This window comes from Lipophrys pholis, assembly GCF_963383615.2.
Source record: "Lipophrys pholis genome assembly, chromosome: 13".
Taxonomy (NCBI): Eukaryota; Metazoa; Chordata; class Actinopteri; order Blenniiformes; family Blenniidae; genus Lipophrys; species Lipophrys pholis.
Genome location: NC_137632.1, coordinates 21225485 through 21248545, shown reverse-complemented (window position 1 = coordinate 21248545; position 23061 = coordinate 21225485). Strand labels below are relative to the sequence as shown.

The 23061-nt window shown below is 40.6% G+C and overlaps 1 protein-coding gene across 1 annotated transcript; it reads right to left on the bottom strand.

Annotated features, from left to right (window-relative positions):
- Nucleotides 1–1498: 1498 nt before the first annotated feature.
- Nucleotides 1499–21165, bottom strand: esyt3 (extended synaptotagmin-like protein 3). The gene is made up of 23 exons (XM_080477805.1): nt 20695–21165; nt 18680–18721; nt 17594–17728; nt 17040–17116; nt 16625–16694; nt 16435–16524; nt 16277–16332; nt 16062–16182; nt 15666–15842; nt 14208–14290; nt 13795–13843; nt 13487–13576; nt 13300–13362; nt 13137–13196; nt 10603–10674; nt 10194–10280; nt 8310–8459; nt 6808–7157; nt 6589–6687; nt 4908–5039; nt 4660–4765; nt 3871–3920; nt 1499–2455 (listed from the first exon to the last, which is right to left on the bottom strand). The coding sequence occupies exons 1-23, from the start codon at nt 21028–21030 to the stop codon at nt 2416–2418; spliced, it is 2535 nt and encodes an 844-aa protein (XP_080333931.1). The 5' UTR covers nt 21031–21165; the 3' UTR covers nt 1499–2415.
- Nucleotides 21166–23061: the final 1896 nt, after the last annotated feature.

Below are 23061 nucleotides of genomic sequence, written 5' to 3'. Positions count from 1 at the left end.
GAAACGAGAATCACTGTGTGATCAAACTGCCCATTTCAGAGTGGCCTTTTATTGTGGCCACCCTAACGCACACCTGTGCAATATTCATACTGTCTAATCAGCATCTTGATATGCCGCACCTGTGAGGTGGGCTGGATTATCTTGGCAAAGGAGAAGTGCTCACGAACACAGATTTAGACAGATTTGTGAACAATATTTGAGAGAAATAGGTCTTTTGTGTATATAGAAAATGTTTTACATCTTTGTGTTCAGCTCATGAAAAATGGGAGCAAAAACAAAAGAGTTGCGTTTATATTTTTGTTCAATTACATTGTACTGTACCAAAAATTCCTTAAAAAAAAAAAAATCGAATTGTTTTCAGCAACCTCCACCACATTCTTATTCTACAGGCCCCCAGGTAGCTCTGCCAATTTCCAACTGGAGTCACCGTAGCATTTTCTCACAATTACAGAAATAGAATGCACCTTATACAGTAGTGTAAAGGTTTATTGTCAACTGGAGTCGTTACTTACCAACCATTAAATGATCTGCAATTACTAATCAAATTACATCACAACGTGTAACGTACGACATGTTACGAAGTTATGTTTTATAAACTTACCTTGGGTGGTCTTTTTGACGATAAAGCCGCACTTTCGGTAATATTTGTCCTCTTGGAATCCATACTGGTACTAACGATTGCCTCCTTGCACGGTTGCTGGGGTCGTTGCTAAGGAAATAGCCGTGTAATAAGTGGGGCAAACTGTAAGAAACACTTGTATGCAGGTTATATATGCGTCTTCTTACTTCTTACTCCGTAGCTGCTCAACTGAAACGAGGCTTCGTCACCCTGCACCTGTCGTTGGTTTAAAGCTGCGCGGCTGTGATGAAATTGGCAGTACATAATAGTTTGTTGGGAATAGGTGTTACGCAGGAATCTGGAAACCATCAGATTTGGTGACATTTCCTGATAACTCCGGGCCCTCGCGCCTGAATCAAAAAGTCCGTGTAAGTCGCAACATCGTAATTTTTTTTGTAATATTTGTTAGACTGCTAATAACGCCTATCTGTTTCAATAATTTGTGAAATGGAAGTTGCCGCTGGGAGTTTTATGTGCCGACACATTCTGCGTCCCTAGCAACAGTGAGCCACCGTAGTGACGGAAGAGTCCACTAAATTTACGACTGGGGGGTGAAATCAGCGATTTTTATAAACTACAAACGCGGAATTTTCAAAATAGCGTATGTCCATATACAAGTCTAAAATGTGGTTGTATAATTAAACACACAAGCAGAGCCAGAATCATTAAGGACTTCATTAATCTGTTATTTAACTTCGGATAATTGTGAAGTCCCCTCTCGCCATGGTACTACGTAAAAATAGAATAGACTCAGAAAATCTTTTATTATTTTTAGAGCCAGAATATATTAAAGATGCATAAATACAAAAATAGAAACTGATTATAAATCGCCACAATAATACACTACACTATAACTCAATAATTAATGTACAACAGATAAACAATCCAGATCATTTTTACTGAACTTAATATTGTGCTGATACAATGACCCCCAAGCCAGTATAAAAGAAGGCCTGCTTAAAAACGAACTGTAGTAACATGGAGGGTGGCTGAACAAAATAACTGAAGAGCAGATGAAAAGAATACAACAAGGAGAAGTCTAAACAAATCACAACAGGTTCGGCACTGATTGAAGGCGTATGCAACTGAAGCAAATGATGACTAATGAGGGACAAATTAAGTAAAGTAAAACTACAAAACACTGAAGATGAGCTGCAAGGCAGCATAGCTGATACTAAAACTGATGCGGTGATCTACTCATCACCTCAAGGCCTGGGCTCTTTTAGATGCAGGAGGGAAGTCAGCCAAAACATCAGACTTGCTTCAGTTGTCAAGTGAATTTGCAATACAGGGGAAATTCTATGAGTATCCACAAGTATTCACAGCAGGGACAGGAGACAAGAAACTATTTGTTTTGTTTGCAACCCACCCCAAACCTTGCTTTGAAACTGTTTTATTGAGTAGTAAGATGTGTATTGTTCATGATTCAATAACGCTTTCATAACAATTTTACTCCAACACATTATCATTTTGTTTAATTTATTTATTACATATAAATTGCACATACATATATTTACATAAAAATACAAAGCTTTGGCTCATGTGACCTTGCACAGATAAAAATATCTCTTCTGATTCTTCAGAGATGTTAAAAAAAAATAATTGAAAATTAAGTTATATATAATGCTTATTGTACCAGTAACAGAGGAGCCAGTTCAGTATAGAAAATTTGTAAAACGACAGAAGGTATGGCCAATGTCTTAGATGGATTCCTGAAGGAAACCGTACTCTGGTCTGCTTTCATAAAGAAAGTGAAGGGATGTGTAGTTCTCCGCTTCGCAGTAGCACTCCATCTGCTACACAGATTTCTTCAGCCCAGGCAGTGTGAGCTCATACCTGAAGACAGAGGAAATGTGAAGTATTTATACAGTTAAACTGGAAACAAAAGAGCAACTTCTAACCACTGTTTGGTTCATTGTTAATTTGACAAATTCGGGCAATTATCTTTGTTGCTGGAAGTTAAACCAGAAAGTGAAAATACCATTTGTGTCCAATCATTTGCAGGTCAAGTTACAGTATAAAAAAGATAATAGACATTTAAAAGGCTTGTGTTTAAATGCATGGAAACAGATACATAAGGGAAAAGATAACAGCATACCTCAACTACAAACAGGATTTGTTGATTTTACAAACAGGAAAATAATCTTTTAAAACCAATTCCACAGTTTCTATGTATATTTATGTCATCTTTCATTGGGTTTTCTTGTAATCGCACTGGGGAATTAAAAATACACTAAAGAAATGTCATCATAAACTACAGGGTTGTTTATCACAAAAGGTGAATTTAAATATCAGGAAAACCTTCAGGGATGTCAAACACATTTCAATTCATGGGCCCCATACAGCCCAATTTCATATTGAATCGGCCGGACTGGTAATATTTTGAAAGTCTTAAAGTCGAGCAGAGTAAAGGTGATGAAAACGTCTATATTTTAGCAAAATTACTACCAAAAATTACTTCAATCTCAACATAAAGTTAATTTCATTGATACCTTCTGGTGCAAAATATAGTGAAACATCCAAAAACAATTCTCTTGTAACTGTTGCATTACACAGGTATTTACAAACTCATCCTCATAGCGGTCAACGAGCTTTATGTTTGACACCCCTGGCCTAGATCTTTCAGCTATAACAATGTCTAGGAGTACTTTAAAATGACCACATTTTGTTCAATCTATTCAAATAAACAAGAAGAATTCTTGCTGTGGTATTTTCACTCGCCGAGTCAAAAGCGCAAGAATTAGAAAAATGTGTTAAGGCATCAAAACAACAGCAGGACTTCCTCCATCAAACACACCAGCAGCAGTATAATCCCAGCACAGGGCAGCTCTTTTGTACGTCTCATCCTGTGTTTGGTTTCCTTTCATGCCTTTTGGTTCATGCTCCTATCATGCTTCAATCAAACCGCACCAGTACATCCAGTGTGCACCAGGAATTGGATGGCGCCAACAGAAAAATTCACATGGGCTTGTTTTTTTTGTTTTTTTTTTAATCAAATCAAACCTGCCAACTGTGAACACAGCCTGATCTAACTCAAGGCAGAAAAGGCCAATATGTGAAGTTCTCAAAATGCCAAACTGCTCTTTTTAGCCAAGATAGTGTGGGGAGGAAAAAGAGGAAACGCAACAGACAGAAGGTCAACCCAGCACATCAAACTCAACTTGATGTTTGAGTCAGAACAAAAGACCCGACAGTTTTTCTGCCTCAGAGTCAAACAAATTCGAGGAAAAAGAGAAAACAAGGCCACGTACCATTCTGTGACGCCTTTGATTAGATCCAGCTGGGAGAGATCAACTACCACCTGTGAACAGAAGCCAAATGACAGAATGTTATACAGACTGCGCTGCACAATGAAAATGTGCAAACGACAAATCCGGTTAATTTCTTTTTCCTCTAACAAAAAACAAACAAAGTCAAAACTGACAGTTTAGAGATGGTTCATCAATGACTTCCTTTGACCCCGTTTACGCAACATATTTTCAAGTGAAAACCGAAAACTTTAGTAGCGTTTTTGGCGTCTCTTTACATGACAGCAGTGCTTGGAGACACTAAAAATGAAACGGCTCCCAAGGTCTGAATTTTTCCAAAATGTTCGAACTTAGTGGAATTCGGGAAAACGCAACTTTGCTGAAATGCTGCTATTGCGCATGCGCCCCACGGTGGCAGTATATAGTTCGTCTGCATGTGCGCGAGTAGATGGACAATAACAACAATCAGGCTAATATGGACTGAGAGTCATGACATTCATGAGACTTGGCAGTTTTATTTTTGAAAGTCATCTGGAACAACAATCCCACTCGGTCGTCTGTTCATGCGGTTGTCCGTGTACTCGTCATTGTTAACGTTAATAGCATATTGTTTGCGTGTGTGTGGTTTCGTTACAAAAAAACCAACAACAGCACCCACTAGTGGCCCAACATGTCAACTACCTAGTTTTCAGCTTTAACTTTTCTGAGACAAAAACGCAAAAACGATGTGCTTTCACTTGAAAAGTTGTCGAGTAAACATGGTCAAGTTTATCACCGGCAAGCTTTACTTACCATACCAATGTCCTTTCTCTCCCGCCTGTGGAATAACCTGTTATTTTTCACAGACACGTCCAACATCCTGGTTTGTGCTTCTTCAAGGGTCACGTCGTACTCAAACCTGATCAGGAAAGAAGTTTCACAGAATGAGAAAACAAAAGAGGGAGAAAACTTCCAACTCTGAGCACAGCGGATCTTTTTTTTTTTTTTTATTCCCAAGTCCAACTCGAGACATCATGTGCGATAAATCCAGTTCCTCTTACTTGTCATCGAAAACCGGGTTGACGGTCTTCTTCTTGACGTGCGTCCTCTTGCGGTGTATCCAGGACTGATCGGGGAGAAAATATATGCGGACGTAGGAATCCGTGCCATTCTCACTGCAGGGAAAGATGTTTCTGAAAAGAACAGACGTATGTTAGCCGAGAGATTTGAAGAAAATTACATTTCACATAATCTCTCTACCGCTTCTGTATCAGCTGGAACCTGAATAGGTGGACGTCAGTAGACGGAATGAAAGGGAGGCAAGCGAAAAGGTGAAAATGCAAGAAGTTGGATGTGATCAAGTTGAGATCTCAGGAGCAGTCATGGGTTTATTGCTCATAGGACGTTGTAGATGGTGCTGGTGACGAGGAGACTAGGACTAGGAGAAGATTGATGTATGTAGTGAAGAAGGAGATGGCTGGTGTAACAGGAGATAAGCTATAGGCTGAGATGGACGCAGATGATCCACCGTGGCCATTCCTGAGGAATCAAAAGACCAACTGAAGTTTATTTTTTTCCCTTTTCTCTCTTTTACCATGTCAAGTCACATTTACATGCTACATCAGGGGGGAGTAACTAATTTCCCCAAAAGACCTTATGAAAAATCAAAACTACCATTGACAGCCTTCATGAAAAGCAGTTAGGTTTTATAAGGTACTGTTGCTCTGCATTACTTTTTCTCAGAGTCTTTGTTTGGAAATCTTGATAAAATGTTTCTAAATATTGAGTTCAGTAAATATAAGTTGTTTGAATTTGAGGGAATGCCAGTAATTTCAGAGTTTAAGAGACACAACACAATCCCACAACACAAAACTAAAGACAAAAACACAGGAGCACGTCTGAATCTTAAATCCGCTGGGACTGAAGTTGATAGACAGGAGGCGCTTTCATGATGCAGCAGAAATGCGAGGTCACCCCAGGTTTAATGGCGTATGAACTGATTTGCATTGAAAATGACTGAGGTGAGCCCTTGGTAGACTCATGAAATGACATTCAGAGGAGTGAGTGCCACAACAACCTTTGTCCAGAAGAATGTCAAACACAATGTGTTGCCTGGGAATGTAGTGTTTGTAATAGACTATCTATACACTAGTGTGCAAAACAAATGCCCCAGCTCTCCGATAGCTGAACAACACTACATCAAGTATATGGCGCACCAGCTGTGTGGGGAGCGATTAGCAACAGAAGAGGGAATGACTTTGTTTTGGACATCTGGATTCATCAAATTAATTCATTTTGCAAATTAAGTGAGGTTTTCCTATTTCTTAGTTGCCTCAAAAGTTATTATATGAAAATTGTCTTTACTCTTACCATAAAAATTCAAAACAAGAAAAAACACATACCGTAACTTACAATAGATGTCATACTTTGATCATTGTCAACGAGTACACAGATGAAGTGCTGAAATTAAATGGGTGTTTAACACTGTAAAGAGGACTGTACATGGAAGTATGATTGTAAATTTCTGGTGCACGCGCACACACACACAACATTTTTTACATAAGACCCAGGAGGCAGGATAATTATAACATGTGATTATTAAATATTGGGGAAGGGGCAGGATTACGTGAGTTTTACTTCTTCCTACCCCATTTTCAGACATGTCAGGCTCGATATACATGTTAAATGTGTGATATATGAGGTCCAGTCCAGCGGTGGTGTGAGTGGGTTTTTGTGTCGTACCTGCAAGCGTTAACGAGGACGATGAGTTTCTTCCTCAGCGTAGCGTAGCGCACGGTCAGCTGGATCTCTCCAAGCGAACCCTGATGGTTCCTAAGAGCACTATAATCATAAAATATGTTTGTGAATATAACTCAATATATAATTGTGAATATGACTCAACTCCTGCTGAAATCTATACGCAGGAATGTTACGAGTCAGCCATAAAAGCCGCAGACTCACGCTGGATAGGAAGCTCCCTCCAAGAGGTCAAAACGTGACGACGCCATGGAGTTGTCCGACAGCAGGCTGCGGGAGTCGAACCGACCCTTGTGCGACGCGGACGATGGCGACTTGGAGTATTCAGAAGGCAGGAAAGGCTCGCGGCGGTGAGCCGGGTAACTTTCATGCAAACCGTTCTGCGAGTAAGCCGCTCGCATTGGGGAGGAAGCAGCGGGGACACTTTTGGTGGATGCGGCAACGGAGTGAGCGGAGAACGCAGCGTTTCCTCCCGGGACGTTCTGAACTTGGTCTTTGGCTTTTGGAGGAGGAGTGAGGGTAATTTTGGGCGGCGGCTCTTCCACAGTGAGAATCTGTTCAGAAAAAGGTCAACATCAGCAATTCCTTGGCATTCAGGTGCACAACAGGAATTATCCCTCCCAGACTGCCTCTCAGAAAGGCTGCAGAGTCCCCTCTTCAAGTTTTGATTCGATTTGCCAAACCATCACGGTGGAGCCAAACGTTATAAACGATGGACAAGTCTAAATTTCACAGCGTCCGAGCAAATAAAGCTTTAGGCCCCCTTATAATCTCTGGTGCTTGTCCAAAGTGCTTCTAAAGATTCTTTACGTCCTCGCATGACAGTAATAAGGCAACGTTAACATGAGCCAATTCATGGTCCTTCACGAGGAAATACATTAAAACAAGGTCCCATATCATAGTTTTTCAAAAATTTGTCATAGTTGTTAGAGGTCCAACATCAATGTATTTAAAGTGTATTCCTCCAAATCCAGCCTTGGTCCTGAATTTCAACCAGTCTTAAGGTTCCTCTCGTGAGCTCTACTGAGAATAGGTTGTTTCTGTGTCTGTCCCTTTAAATTCTAATGAGCCATGTCTGTCCACGCCTACTTCATTCTGTTTTCCGGTAGCGTTTACGAGGAGGAAAAAAATTGTCGCCCGCTTGTAATTTTGAAGGGCAGAGCTCATCTACCCGTGGGAGGGTCAACGGGAGCATCCACTACTAGAAGCAGTGGTTATTTCTCCACATGACATCATGAAGGGAAAATCTCCGATTCGCCTGTACGAACACATATTCACTTAAATAAAAATACAGCAAGCAAGTGAGGGAGATGACTGTTTTTCAACAGTAATATGTGTCCCCATAGCCTGCGTATGAGGCCCCAGAAGTGAAGAAAGTCTATAACAAAGAGGATTTTGCATAATATGGGACCTTTAAAACAAAACGGTAAGGAAACGCATGAAAGGGAGAATAAATAGTAAAAGCTTGATTAAGATAATTGTAATACTATGAGAAAATGTAACGTTTAATAGGATGTCTGAACAAATAGTCCTTCAAGGTCTGTTTTAAAAGAAGTGAGTCAGTCAGCAGGAAGTTTGTCAAACAGGTGAGGATTTAGGCCATTCAAAGCTTTGAAGTCAAATTTTGAAGTGAAGCTTTTGACACGCAGAAGTATAGTGTGTGTGTGTGTGTGTGTGTGTGTGTGTGTGTGCACGCGCGCACCCACCCTGAGCGCGGCCTTCAGTTTGATATGACTGTTTGCTCCGGAGCGGTCCAGCGGGAAGCGCTGGTCCAGAGTCATGTCGGAGGTGTCCAGGAGGCGACTGAGCGGCAAGTTGAGAAGACCGAGCTGAGTCTTCTTCTCGTGCTCCTTCACCTGAAGCACAACAACAACAAAAAAAAAACACTTCTTGAAAAGCAGAGCTGGCAAAAACACTCTTTCATAAAAGCACCAATCCTGCCAACGCTGAATCATCCTGGTAAAACAAGTCATGCGTCAGTAAGGATTAGAAGGTTTGACTGAAGAGGGGTAAAATTAAGAAGTTTTTAGAAAAATAAATACAATTGCAAACTAAAACTGAATTTGACTTAAGCCAAGAAACAGACAAAGTACAAACAGGACACTTCTGTTGGAAATAAAAGCACTTTCACATTCACTTGAAAAATGATAGATCAATAGAAAAAGGCTCAATTTCTAGAAAAAAAATACACATTTAAAACAGCTGTAAAACACTGTACTATATATACACACATATATACATAATCCAAAGTTTAAAGGTTATTATGGCACCATTTTACTGGACTATCCAGATGAAATGATACTGTATGTGGCCAATGAACTAGATTGTACGACACTTTAACATTGTGAAGCAGGCTCACTGAAAAAGCAAAACTTTTCCCAGACTCACCGAGAACACTATTTATTTAGCTTCATACAAAAAAAACCTGTTACTGCTCTTTTATTTGTGATCCGATTAGATTTGAACAACGATTGCTTGAACAAGCTGCCAGAGTTTGTTGTGATTTCTGGAACGGACCAAGTGTGAAATCACTCTGAATTAACCTTAAGGACTGAAACATGTCTCACTTGAAATTGGCCGCATTGGGTACTTTGCCGAGACTGTTGTTGGCGTTCATTCAGGAAAGACCAAAAAAATAACAGCCCTGCCTGTGTTGGCTGTCATTTCAATCAAGTAGCTCCAGCTATCCATCTTCAAGAACATTTAATCCAACTTATTGTCACTGGTACCAGGTTTGGTACAAACACATCGCGAGGCCCTCACTAAATTGTTTCAATTGTTAAAATGCATTAATGTGTGAAAATAAATAAAGGTTTTGAAGGGTTTTTGTCTTTGTTTCTTTCTGAGTAACAAGGAAGTGGAAAAATTCAGACTTCAGAGAAGGAGAACCCCCAATGTAGTGGAACGAACCAAATCTTAAAGAAGGGGAGGTTTATTAGAGCCTGAAGGAGCAGGTTTAATGCTTCTGATATTCTAGGCAGAAAACAGTTTTCACAGCCTTATCTGAGTGACAGATGCTCTCTTCAACAAGGACGATACAATAATTGGGAAAAGCACTCCCTCTTCAGGCCACCAATGTCAATGTTGAGGTAAAAAAAGAAGCTATCTATTCATTTTAAACTTCCCTTGTGTCTGTTGAAATGGGTTAGGACATAGTCAGTTGTTGCTTTTTTTTTTTCAAGATTTTTGGGTGGCCGTGTTGTATGTTTTGAAACAATTCCTTATTTTACATGAGAGCGTTCAAGACAAAAGGGAACATTTGGGGGTTGGACAACATCGTAATCTTTTTTTGTCTTTCGGCTGCTCCCTTCCACCGTTTGCCAAGGTGGACGATCACCAGAGGCGGTCGTTCTTAACTCGAGCCGGTATGCCTTTCATGTTTGTGATCCGCCTATTTGTTTTGGCACATCTTTCACACAGGATGTCCTTCCCGACATGATCCTCACCGTTTATCCAAGCTTAGGACGGGGAGCAGAGCTCCACAGAAAGTGCCTCTCCAATGGACGACATCACGGAAAGCGTTTCAATTCATCCTTGTGTCACTCCTACAAACTGTTTTTAATGACGTGCGCAGCGTAAAAATAACAAACCTGAAGTTTGAGCTGCTGTGTTCGGACATTGTGAACAAAGAAGGTGAAGCCCTCCTCCCACACCGGGTCTTTAGATGCATATTTGACCTGTAGAGAGTGAGAGTGAGAGAGTGAGCGTGAGAGTGAGAGAGTGAGAGTGAGAGAGAGCGAGCGAGATAGAAAAAAAAAAAAGAGAAAGAGGACGATCCATTGAGTAAAATAAAAAATACATCAGAGTGGTTTCATCTACAAAAGCAGCACAGTCGCTGTGTTTTATTATGGTGAATGCTATATATTTTTATCCTACTGACTTTATGCAGAAAGGTTAGCACATAAAATTAGACTAAGACAGGATGAATAGCTTCGTGTTGTGTGTGATCCATCGCAAATAAGAAAAAAATATATATATATAGTAAAGTGAGAACGTTACCAGGCTTTTCTGGACTTCCTCATCAATGGAAAACTCCACATACGAGTTGGGATTGGCAACTTTCCTCGTGAGCTAAAAAAACAAAACAGTGCAAATGAAGCCATTTTCATTGTGACGTATTACTTCCATCAAGCTCAGTCACTGTTGGCCAAATAGCCACATGTGGCTCCAGACCTCTGGTCGACATGTTTAATCTCTTTTGTAGTGGCTCCCTGAAGGCTTCACTAAATCATACCTAATTAAGCATTTCATCTTTTTTTATTATCATTTACAAAACAGTCGTTTTCAAAATGACTTTTATCACTTTCTGTCACATTTTCACAATGACTAACATTGGGAAAATTACTAAAATGACTAGTATTTCCTATGGGGATTTAAAATGATAAAAAACAAACATGAAAAACTGCATAGAAAAGAGATAAAATTGTTAAAATGTCCTTCCTTCCTAAGGCCTAAGGAATGTGTCGAATAACTACTCCCTGTAAAGAGTGATTGTTGTGTTTTAGTTCATTACATCCTTTATGTGCTTATATCAGTCACTGTTAAGCCTTGTACACATTATTCAAAATTACATATTTACTTTATTTCCTGTCTGATATCTAACTTCCTTCTTATTCTGCGAGGAGCAATGATTAAAGGAATTCCCCTCTGGGATTAATACAGTGAGATGGAAATGTCAAACTCAGGGGTCACAAAAAAAAGTAATGTTATTCTATAATGTCAAAATTGTCTGAAAAATGCTTGGAAAAAAAGCTTAAATCAGGTGCAAAAACAACTGAAAATGTAATTGAAACTTCATAAATGCAGTGTGACATGCTGTTTTTTTTTTAACGCATTTCAAAACTACTGTATATATGAAACTTTACAAGCTGTGTTGGCGTCATTCTAAAGGTCAAGCATGTTTTGCAGCTCGAGGTGAATTTGATTTGGTGGAAAATCACAAAAAATTGCTTATTTGGTAGTGAAGGTTGCAGACCTGCGTTTTAGACAGAGATGGCATAAACACACATAAGTGGCACGATTACAGGTCACATAAGGAGTTCGTCAACAGGCAGATTTTGCTGCATTCCTCACAAATACGCTGGAGACATGCAGCGAAGAGACATGTTCACACTGGGGCAGGATGGGAATGCTGCCGACGACACCACTAATTTTTGACATACCACTAGCATGACAGCCACTCTGGAGAAATTGAGTGCTTCTCCTCACCTGTCCCATTACTCACTCTGTGTATTCTTCCACACTCAGGCCAGCAGAGGGAGCCACAGACAGTTACTTCTCACAACACGCATTAAGAAAACTTTCTTCAAACTGTACCAAGAGTTTGCTTGTTACTGCCTATACCACCACACAAATGGAATTAGAAAAGACCTCCCCCCCCAAAAATCTTTGCACTTATTTCAGTGAAAAGAGCAACCTTTAGAATGATCCACACACATCCTCCACACAAAGGTGATCTAGAACAGCCCCGAGTTTTACTGATGTGACAACTCTCGCTTGCACTTTCATTTACATTGGGAGATGAAACCTGATCAGACGAAACCTCAGACAGGTTAAGTAAAAAAATATGGGAACAACAATGCCAGCTGGTTCGCTGCACTCCCACAGACTATGACAAACATGCACCGGACAAACAGGAAATACCAGCTACACACGGGGATGAGCACACTGGCAACACCAACCGAAAGCATCTGACCCGACTTGAGAAAGAAGTCTCAGGCACAAAGGGAAGACGGGCTATTGGACAGTGAAGGAGGACACATTCTTTGAAAAGCCATTGTATATACTCTACACAATATTTGGATGAGGTGAATGGACATCAATTACAGTGCATCCTACCACTTTAGCAGACTTGGTGTGCTTTACAAGTTTTCAGAAAGTGTTCTCGTTTGCTTTTGGATTTGAAAAATGTGTAGATGAAGGATGTCAAACATAAGGCCCGTGAGCCAAAACTGGCCTGCAAAAAAACCACCAAGCAAATTGTGAAAACAATCAAACTGGCATTGGCCTTAACACCATGCTGTCAGGGTGAGTTAGTAAAAACATGCATAATGCTGGAGTTTATTTTGACATTTCACAACAATAAAATTGACTTTATGTTGAGATTGCAGCAATTTTTGCGACCAATTGTTTGTAAAAAAATTTCATAAAAACCATTTTCCTCATATATATATACTCTGTGTCACTTCAAAGAAAAACCTTAAAGTTAACATTCAAAAGGTCATTACAGCACAATTGTACCGATCTGGCCCACTCAGGATAAAATTGGGCTGTATGTGGCCACTGAACTAAACAGTGGTCACTAATTGTTTTATGAATGTGACATTACTAAAGGTGCAATCTTCCTTCCATTGTGTGCTGCTGATAACAAAATTCAAATTTCAAGTAAATCCTAAAATCCTATGTTTGGAAGAAAGAGTTCCATGGAACATTTTCTATTGAGGACAAAGCAGTAAATCCATAAAAAAAAAAAAAAAAAGACCAACAGCTGACACACAACGTGAACCGTGAAGCTGCACACATTCGTATCTCACCCGTGTATCCTTCGAGTGTCTCCTGTGTCTGTCATGGTCCGAGATCTCGCTGTGATCTTTCTGCAGATAAAAACCACAATGAACGCAAAGTGGGTTTTTTTTTTTTTTCTTCTTTTGCTCACAGAAGCAGCGATCACAACGCCCCTTACGGGAAGTGACTTACTGGCAGGTTTGAGGCATTGTCCAGATACACCGACAGCATTGCACAGGCGAGCCCGTCGGTAGACTGGAAGAGAGCAAAGACCATGAATCACACAGCCGTGAGCCCGGAGGCTCACAAACTGAACATCATCCTGGTTGGTATCGACTTGAAAAATGCCTTGGCCGGGGGAAGTCTGGGGCTACCGTACCTCCTTCAGCAGACTGGAGTCGGACTGGAGGGAAAGCCACTGCAGCTTGAGATGAACTTCGCCATAGGGAACGCCCTCCAGTTGAAACCACTGCAAGGTGGAGAGTAAGAAGTCATTATTGATATGGGAAAATCAATGAGAGGACTTCGTTCAGACGGGAATGCGTCGAATGACGTACTGCGGCACTACACAGATGAAAACATGCAAACTTCACACAGAAAAAGGCTGGCGGTGAGCCGAGGAGTGCTCACAACACCAAAACAAAGTCATTTATTCAGGGTAAACATCCCGTCAATACAAGAACTCACCTGATCCATTTCCTTCTCCCTCTTCACTTCTCCCAAATCAAGATTATATCTGAGGAAGAAAGTCGGTGTGACATCAGAATCATCGCCAAATAAAACGTCACATTCATCAGGATAGCAGATAAATTCATGATAAAAAAGTTTTAAGCAAACTTATTTTCCAGCAGCAGAATAAAAACAGTGAATAAAATACATAGACGTACTTTCAAAATGGCAAACAAATACTACATTATAATAGGGGACTTTCTTTTAACGTCTTATCGCGTGTGTATGGGAGGACAGAAGTGTTGAAATGGAGTGATTGCCACTGGTCATGAGGCGAGCTCTAAGAAGTTTAAGCTGGACTAAACACACCACGCATTATCCAGGCAGGTTTTAATTCCACTCATTTACGCTGCGTTCACACAGGCACGTACTTTCCGATGAAGTCGTCTTTATCTGTGTCCTCGTCGAACAGCTCCACCTCCAGCTCCTGCCCCGGGGCCTCGTGGACCACGAACTGCACACAGGGAGAGGATAGTTGTAAAAGAGCTTACACCCCCGAGTGTGAGCTCACCAACAGACCGGCTTCCAATAGATATTCACAATATTAAAAGATGAATGCTTTGTTTAGAATCTTGCCCATATCAGAATTGCCTTCCACTGATATGCCATTAGTTTGCAGTTCAATACGCCGGTGAGGTGATAATAAAGCTGGGTGGCAGCTGTCTCAAGCTGGACGTCAAGAAATGTCCCATTACTTAGCCTGGCAAAGACACTAATGATTATTATGGTCACTTTTTCTTGCTCTGTACTCTCTAATTACTTTATTTCATTGCACAGATAAAATATAGAACTTCTGTGTCTTTTTAAAGCGGCTTTATCATTCGATCTTCGTACCAAGCTGACCACTCCACTTTTATCATCTTAAAAGAGTACAGCCAAGATGCAGCTGATTCCGAGATCCCCATTCCATGCTTTTATCACTTATCAGCACACGGCCTCGGTGCGGGCCGACTTTAAGTTGTTTATATGATTTTACATCGTCTTTTCTGGCCGTCACTTTGAAGTGACTCTGCAAGAAAAACATCTTTAAATATATACTTCCCATAAAAGTTCTCACTTCTGCACAGAGAATGACCAAAAACGAGACCATCACCACTCATTTCCACAAATTTCCAACCCGCAGATGTCAAAGTGGATTTGTTCACAAAAAAAAACCCCGAATTTGTAGCCATCAATCTAGGTTTACGTTTGGCGAACCGACGTCATCTTCGGAAACCTGCCGTGTGGGTTTCTGGGATATCGAAGATGGCGTCACGGCAGCTCAACTTATGACCGATTCAGCCAAAGGGAAGAAAAAAAAAAAAAAAAAAAAGGCTTTATCAAAGAACGTGTATTCAAGCCACAAGAATAGTCGTAAATGTTTGTGAAACGGAACGTAGATGGTTTTTCCAGTGCAAATCGAGATCTCGCGAGATCGAGAGAACAAATGGGATCTGGCCTAGGAAACACGTGTTGGTCCGACTGTGATGAGAATTTTCCTTCAGAAAAGGTCCTGACAACATATTAGAGACGTACATCAACAACTAAAACTGGGTTGTTCATTCTTCCCTTACTTTCAAAGTGAACAGACTGTTGTGGAACAGTCGTGTAGATATCACAATGATCCGTTCTGTGAAGCTTAAGTCGACCCCCAAACTGCTTTACTGTCTCACATGCTCGGCATTTTGATTGAAAGTGCGTCATAAATAAATTATTATTAAAACTCGGGGGGGGGGGGGGGGGTTTGCATGCCTCGAGCAGCTCTTCAGAACAGCCTGCGATGTCTAACTGATAGAATAACGAATCCCTGAAAGCCGTGGCGTTGCGGCAGTGCGACCGAGTCACTCTACCTCGAACACTTCTCCCCATCTCGGGTGCAGATTCTCCTTAATGGTCTTGCTCTTCACGCTGCGGTTGCCGACTCTGAGTCTAGCGTAGGGGTCCGATTTGCCTTTCACCATCCCCAGCATGTATGTGTCCTTGGCCACTAGATCTCTGGCCTCCAGCAGGTGGACTCTCACAACACCCTGAGGTGCAGAGGGGGTTGACAAGATAAGCCTCAAAGTCTCAAAAATCAGCAGAAACAGCATAACCACTCAACGCACAAGTTGCATAGTGTGTATCTAGGTTTTGTGCTCGTCATAAGGGTGAACCGATCTGCAAGATATCAATATGGAGATATTTTACCGAATAAAACAGGCTTGAGTTGGTAAAATAGTACAGGTAATAGAGGATATGTTACGTACACGAGGAAGTGGAAACCTCATCTGGTCTACTTTGACCTGGTCAATGAGGGGGATACACATGCGGTTGGGAAGCACCATGAGGGACGCGATTATATCCATAATGGCGTCTTCAGACAGCGAACTAGAGGAGGACGAATGAGGTTACATTGCAGAAACCAAAATAAATAAATACTATTCACATCAATGAAGTCTGATTGATTTCTGTGGGAACTGACCTGAAGGCAGGACTGTCCAAAAGGTTGGTCATGCCCGTCCAGTTGATCGACAGCGTCTGAGCAAAAAAAAAAAAAAAAAAAAAGAAGAAGACGGAGAGATTTAAATGTGCAGCAGCATCATTTCTCAATCAGACACTGAAAACATCGCAGGCGCTCACCGGACGGCGGATGAAAAAGAAGGTGACTCCTCCCACCAGCGGTGCCTGGCCAATCAGAGGCTCGAGAATCACTCGGATCATCCCCTTGAGCTGGAAAAGTAAAAGAGTGTTTGTTGATACGTCGAAGAAAGAAAAAAAAAAAAAAAAAAAAAAAAAAAAGAGTAAAGATTTTTTTTTTTAATACACTCACTTTAAGTCCTTTTACACCAGCTGTGATCGGTGGCTTCACGTCGGCGTCGATGTCCACGTCACCTTCGTAACTGCAAAGTGACGAAGAGAAGCACGAACACGACAAGAGGAGTTCTTCACAGTCGATACCAGGAGAGTCAAAACTCAACCTCAGCTCAGTTTGATCTGAGCCACACCAGTGAAACGATTAACCGTCATGGAGCAAGAGATTCAAGTCTTCCCTTTCACCACTTCCTTCTCATTTGAAAACAATGACGGCGTGCAGCTCGCATGTTTGGCCCTCCAAGTTGATAGAACGAATTTGAATTTATTGTAAGGAAAGCCCCTTGAGATGCAACATCTCGTTTACAAGGGGGACAAGAGGGGAGAAGAGAACAAAACCCTGAGGTTGAAGAAAGCAGCTGCATGTGACCTACCAGATATCCAGGTCCAGAATCACCTCTTTGTGATCCACTTCGTGAGTGAATGCTTTGATTCCAGTGATCCTCGGAGGCTGATATTGGGGGGGAAAAAAAACAAAAACCTGAATCAATCTGATGTCAAATTAAACATCAAATGAAAATACATGTACATCCATGAAATACAGTAGTTTTGCTTTGTTTCAGCTTTTATGACGACATGGAGTTCTCAGCGCTTAACTACTGAATCCAAAGGTGAGCCAGCCGGTTCAATTGGTGAGCAAGAATTGAAATTAACATTACAATCCAGAGCAGTAACTGAAGCAGTAACAGAAATATACGAGTATATAATATACAAGTCGTAGAAGTGATTTGAACCAACGACCCATGTGGCTCCCGGGGAAGGTGAATTCCCCACACTTCTTTTAAACCCCACACTCCATCCGAGGCGTGACTCCCTCATCCTGAGAGCAACCGAACCACATGGACAAACTAAAACAAAGCGTGTTTTAAGGAAAAGGCAATGGGGGAGACAAACAACCTATTAACGGAGGGGGGTAAAGACAACTCACTATGTGTCCAAAGTGGACTTTAGTGAAGCTGAACATCTTGAGAGCGGCGTTGGACTGCCTGACGACCGGCTGGATGTTTTCCTTCAGCATTTTCTCCATGTACATCCCGAAGAAAGGCCACGCCTGCTCCAGCACCTGAACGCAGCGCAAACAAGCCCATGGAGGGTTATTTCACTCGTGCTGAATCAATTGATTGGGATAAATCTGAAATGAATAAATAAATAAAAATTCTACCTATATAATTTTAATATGAGGAATGTTTTGTGACATTTACGTGTTGTCAGAGAACATGAAGTGGATGAGGGCGAGCAAAACCCCCATGTACCGCTCATAATCCTCATTATTGATAAATAGCGTTGGTAAAAGTATCAATACAGCGTCTGAATACCACAAGGTGACAATGTGACATACCGATACTGTATTAACTCCACACAATCAAAGTTTCTGACTACTTGCTATAGCTAAAGGATTTGGAAGAAAATGAAACAGCCTTTTTAAGAGTGACGAAGCAAAAATCTGTTGCTGTTTTATAGAAAACTGGATTTGTTAAGTAGAAAAAGCTTGAATATTCTCTATTTTTCACTTACCGAATCACATGTCCTACTAATGTATATGAAACATATATATTCAATTATCAAACTACAGAAAAGAGCTACTGGATTAATCAATAATTCCAGTTATTTTGAGTCTACAAATTCATTCATTTATACGGTCCTGCACTTTAAAACTTTCAGATATTGTGTATTTTAAAACATTGGAAATATTATGTCAGGTTCAGAAAAAGAAAAAAAAAAGCCTTTCTTCTGTATTCCAGTTGAGAAAAGGCAAATATAGGGGACTGTTTTATCTTTGTAAGGTTAATCTGTGGAACGCTCTCAACTTAAATGTACCGGTATTATCTCACTGTCAAAAAAGCTGTAAAATACAAACTAATTAAGTGTTACAGTTCTTTAGATCTTTCTTCAGTTTCGTGTTCTTTTATCGTTTTGGGTTTTTGTCAAGTAAGGTGCACAAAGTTTTGGTGAAAAAGACAATAGCGTGAGCGGCCTCCACCTTGACTCATATAACCACGTTTTAATACTTTACCTTGTTGAGCCAGTTCGCTTTCTCCACCTCAGTGAAATGCACCTTCAGGGAAACACGAAAGGTGGCGTTACAAGGTGGGCGAATATTTACAGTCCTCACCAGAACTGACCAAACGACTCCGACGGCATGCATCGTGGATTACAGATATGTTTGTCATTCAATCTAAATTATCCTTTCATGCAAATCTTAACATAAATAATTAAAATCACATGAATTAAAGCAGTGAGCATGAAATCATTGATATACAAATAAATGATATGACCCAGACTGGTGGATGCAACTCTTTAAAATTACCCAGCGTCTAAAATTGCCAGCGTTCCTGGGATTAAAAAAAAATGGACAAAGGCAAGCACAAGCACGGACATGTTGTTTTAGGCCTTACCAAATTCTTCTTCGCGGCACCAAAACTGTGAACTGTAACAGAAGTCTTCCATCACCCTCTAATACACACATCAGTCTGACACACACACTCCATACAAACAAGCATCATCGGTAAGATGGACACGATGCTGGAGAGGAGTATCTCATCTTCAAGTAGCTTCATACATTAGAAGAACACTGATTTCATCTGGTATGCTCAGTAATAATAAAAAAATGTATGATGTCATAATAATAATAATAATAAAGTTGTATAAAAGCCACTACTTTGTAACCATCTGCACTACATTGTCTTAACATTAACATACATTGAGGCACTAATAAACCCATGGTGAGTTGGTCATTCCCCATGAAAACTCTTTTCCTTATTATAAAAGAAACCGATAATTAAAAAGGAGACTTCTACAGGATACAGTCCTCGCTGCTCGGCGGGAAGCTGGAAGGTGTTGGAGTGAACGTCCCATCACTCCAGGGTGTGAACACTGAGGTAGTGGAATAATAAAAAATACCTCCACAATAGACACAACTTTCCCACAAATACAAAAAAAAGGACAGTCCAGTACAAAAATACACCTTTTCTAATTGGCCTTTTTTTTTATTTTTTTTTTTTATTATCGTATCTTCATTCATCAGCCCAGGTGTGCAGGATGCGAGGATTCTATTCTTCAATAACTTAACGGCAATTGTGCAACTGTGGGACAAGTTTGTTTAGTAGATGTTTCATGAAATCTCAAGTATCTGGGATAACAGGTTTGTGATCAATGTCTTGTGGAACAATACGAACGTTTAAAAAATAAAAAATAAAAATCCCTAACTCAGAAGTGCGGTAAAATTGTGTCGCTGCATCCGACAACATGAGGAAAAAGAACATGCGTGGATGCGATTGTGTGTGTTTGATGTTGTTCCTCCCCCATCACTGCCAAACTTGAGCAACGTTTAGATTTTGTATCAAGATGTAGAACAGGGAACGGGGAGGCTGCGGCTCGCTTCACACTGAGAGACTCGCCTCCAGCAAAAGAAGCTGAACAGGATTCTTAATCTTGAAGAGAAATCAAACCTCTTTACCTTACAGGGGTCTCCTGTCAAAGGCTTTTGTTTTTGAACTATCAGGAGCACAAACAAAGAGAAAACTTTTACCTGGAATTTGGAGGCTTTGTGTTGAGATTGTATTGCAACTTTCTGAGTAACTGAATATTTAGACATTTACATCACATATACTCTGCAACACAACAAAGAAAAACTTTAAAGTTTAAATTTGATGGGGGGGGGGGGGGGGGGGGGGGGGCTATTTAGCCGGTCCACTCCAGATTTGACACCCCTGATCTACGTGATGCATTTCAATTCCCAGTCATTAAGAGGAGTTGCACTGTTTCAGTCCTGTGACTCACTGTCTGAGTGGGTGTGGTGTAATCACATGTGTAGAAGGCCAAAATAAAGTTTGGGTGGTTCCACCTTCCATAGAGGACACAGGTGATCCAGATGCAAATACAGTGTGCATAATGACTTGGAGCTTCTTTTCCTTTCCTTTTCTTTTAATCTGGAGTCGATCAGCTTGAAAGTTGCCGGATGCTCCTCTGGAGTTCAATCCTTAGGAAAGATCACACGATCATCTCGAAGATAGATGCTCGGATACATACCCACGATGCCATCTGCAAGGCTCCTTTCAGCTCCGAGTGGATCGTGTCGGTTTCGTTGTCCACGAACTCGATGGCGGAGCCGATGCGCGCGTCTTTCCACTGTCGGTTCTTCTGGTACCAGGTGACCATCATCATGCACAGCAGCACCCAGCTGACGCTCAGGCCCAGGTACCCCGTCAGGTACACGGGGTAGAAGAGGAGCACGGCGCGGCCGAAGTACATGAGGAACTCCATCAGCAGGCGGTTGACGGCGGAGGAGTTCAACTTCTCGGAGCTGGCCGAGAGCGAGCGCGTCTCCCCGGGCTGAGCGCCGCGCGTCGGCTCGACGGACGCCATCGGGGTCCGACTAGTCGATCCCCTAAAACACTGACTCAAAACCCCCGCCACTCGTATCTGGCTTCCCCCAGACGGACAGAGAGAGCTTACACGCACTGAGGACGCAGTGCTACTGCCAGTCCCAAAACTCCTTCCGTGTTTGAACCTTTTTTTTTTTTTTTTTTTTTTTTTTTTGGAGCGGACAGGTAGGCACACCTGCGCTTGTGGGTGGAGTGCGAGTTCAGGGCTGGAAAAAAATAAAAAAAATAAAACACGATCCCGTCATGAAAAAGACTGGAGAGAAAATAAAACACAGCTTTCTCTGTTCCCCAGCTTTAGTTGTTCTCATTTGGAGGAGAGAGTGAAACTCAAGGATTGAGATTAAATAGTAATAAACTGGAAAGTGCGTTTGCGCCTTTTGTCCTGCAGGGGGCGCCGAGGAGCGCGGGAAAAAGCCCACATATTGGTGAGACGTGTGAGATGAGATTTCCCTCTGCTGGATGAGTCCGGAAACAGATGTCATGACGAATTTCAACGTTTCCTCTGTGCGTGTGAGTGTGTGCGCAGCAAATTTACCAAGAGTTCATTAACAGCTGAAAAGTCGTTTTTTATAAATGGATTACTCATAAAAACATGCCTTATGTGATATGATTTTAAACTTAAATTTTATTAAAAGAGCCTTTCCCCCCACTTTCCGACAAAATTCATATGAAACACCAAAACAGTTTGCTTTTCAAATGAAGATTATGCTGGTCATATTAATGTGGCTCATTTTTGGGGGTAAATAGTGTTTTATTGTGTCAATTCCATTCTACGTGCTTTTATTAGTCACTGTTAAGCCTTGTGCATATTGATATTTAATTCTTCTACTGTCTTATTTGATATTTAATCTATTCTATGCTCTCTCTCTACGCACACACATTTGTTTTCCCCCTTTTACTCCTCATTTTAGCCATTTTATTAGTCTTACCTCTCCTGAATTGAAGATAATAACTCTTTATTATTATATCACATATAATAGAATTACAGGTGTTGCAAATTTTGTGCATCGATCAGTATAAAGTGTGAAAAAGTACACAAATAAATACAAATTTGTGCACATAAGGTAAAATGAAACAGGACTGCATTTGATGGAGATTAAAACACGAATGTCCATTCCACTACAGTCTTACTCTGCATAAGGTGGTTTTGTTGTTTCTCTCCATATAACCCACACAAATAAGTCACCATAATTAGCGGTAAAAGCACACTTGTCTGACTTCAAGTTTGGTTTTTTTCATTCATCATGAAATATGTTTCCAGACTCATTTGGATTTAGTCATGGTCTGGTGCATTAGATTGGATGTGACAGACTCTTGAACCGTTCTTTAATTTAATTTCTTTCTTGAACTGGGAGATAAGTGTCCAAATAAAATAAATATATGCTGCAAATGTTTATTTACATGTCATAGTGGGAAATCATCAGGGCGCAACTAGAAAGTGACTCCAGAGATTTATAATGATTTTAACATTACATGTGTGAAACGGTTCAGCTGTTACACTTATATTTTTCAATTGAAGCTTATTCTAGTATCTCAAAATGTTCATTAAAGTGTTTTATCTTGAAATTAAATTCACTTCATTTTTTTTCTATTTATCCAGTACGATTAGTCCATGGTTTACTGACTGCAACATTAATATAAATCTCCTACTCAGTTTATCTTGTACTTTTTCTCTCTGTAATACTGCTTCACACCAACATAAGAAAGTGTAAAACTGTACTATGTTTAAAGGCTCAAAGAGACACTCAAAAAGTCTGACATCTTTTTTTCAGCACATTTGATTCCTAATTGTACCATCAAAAACTATTGACATCTCTACTTTTGTACAGTTTTTGCATTACTAATGTGTTTTGAGGGATTCAAGAGAGGGAATTAAAAATGAGGTTTCTGTGTTAAAAAGGCTGTTAAATGTCAGCCCGTTTAATTTTGTTTTGCATAACCCCTCCTGTACTTTCCCTACAACCTGACTTTGGTCATCTGCTGTAAATCTGTATAAAATGACACGGAAAAA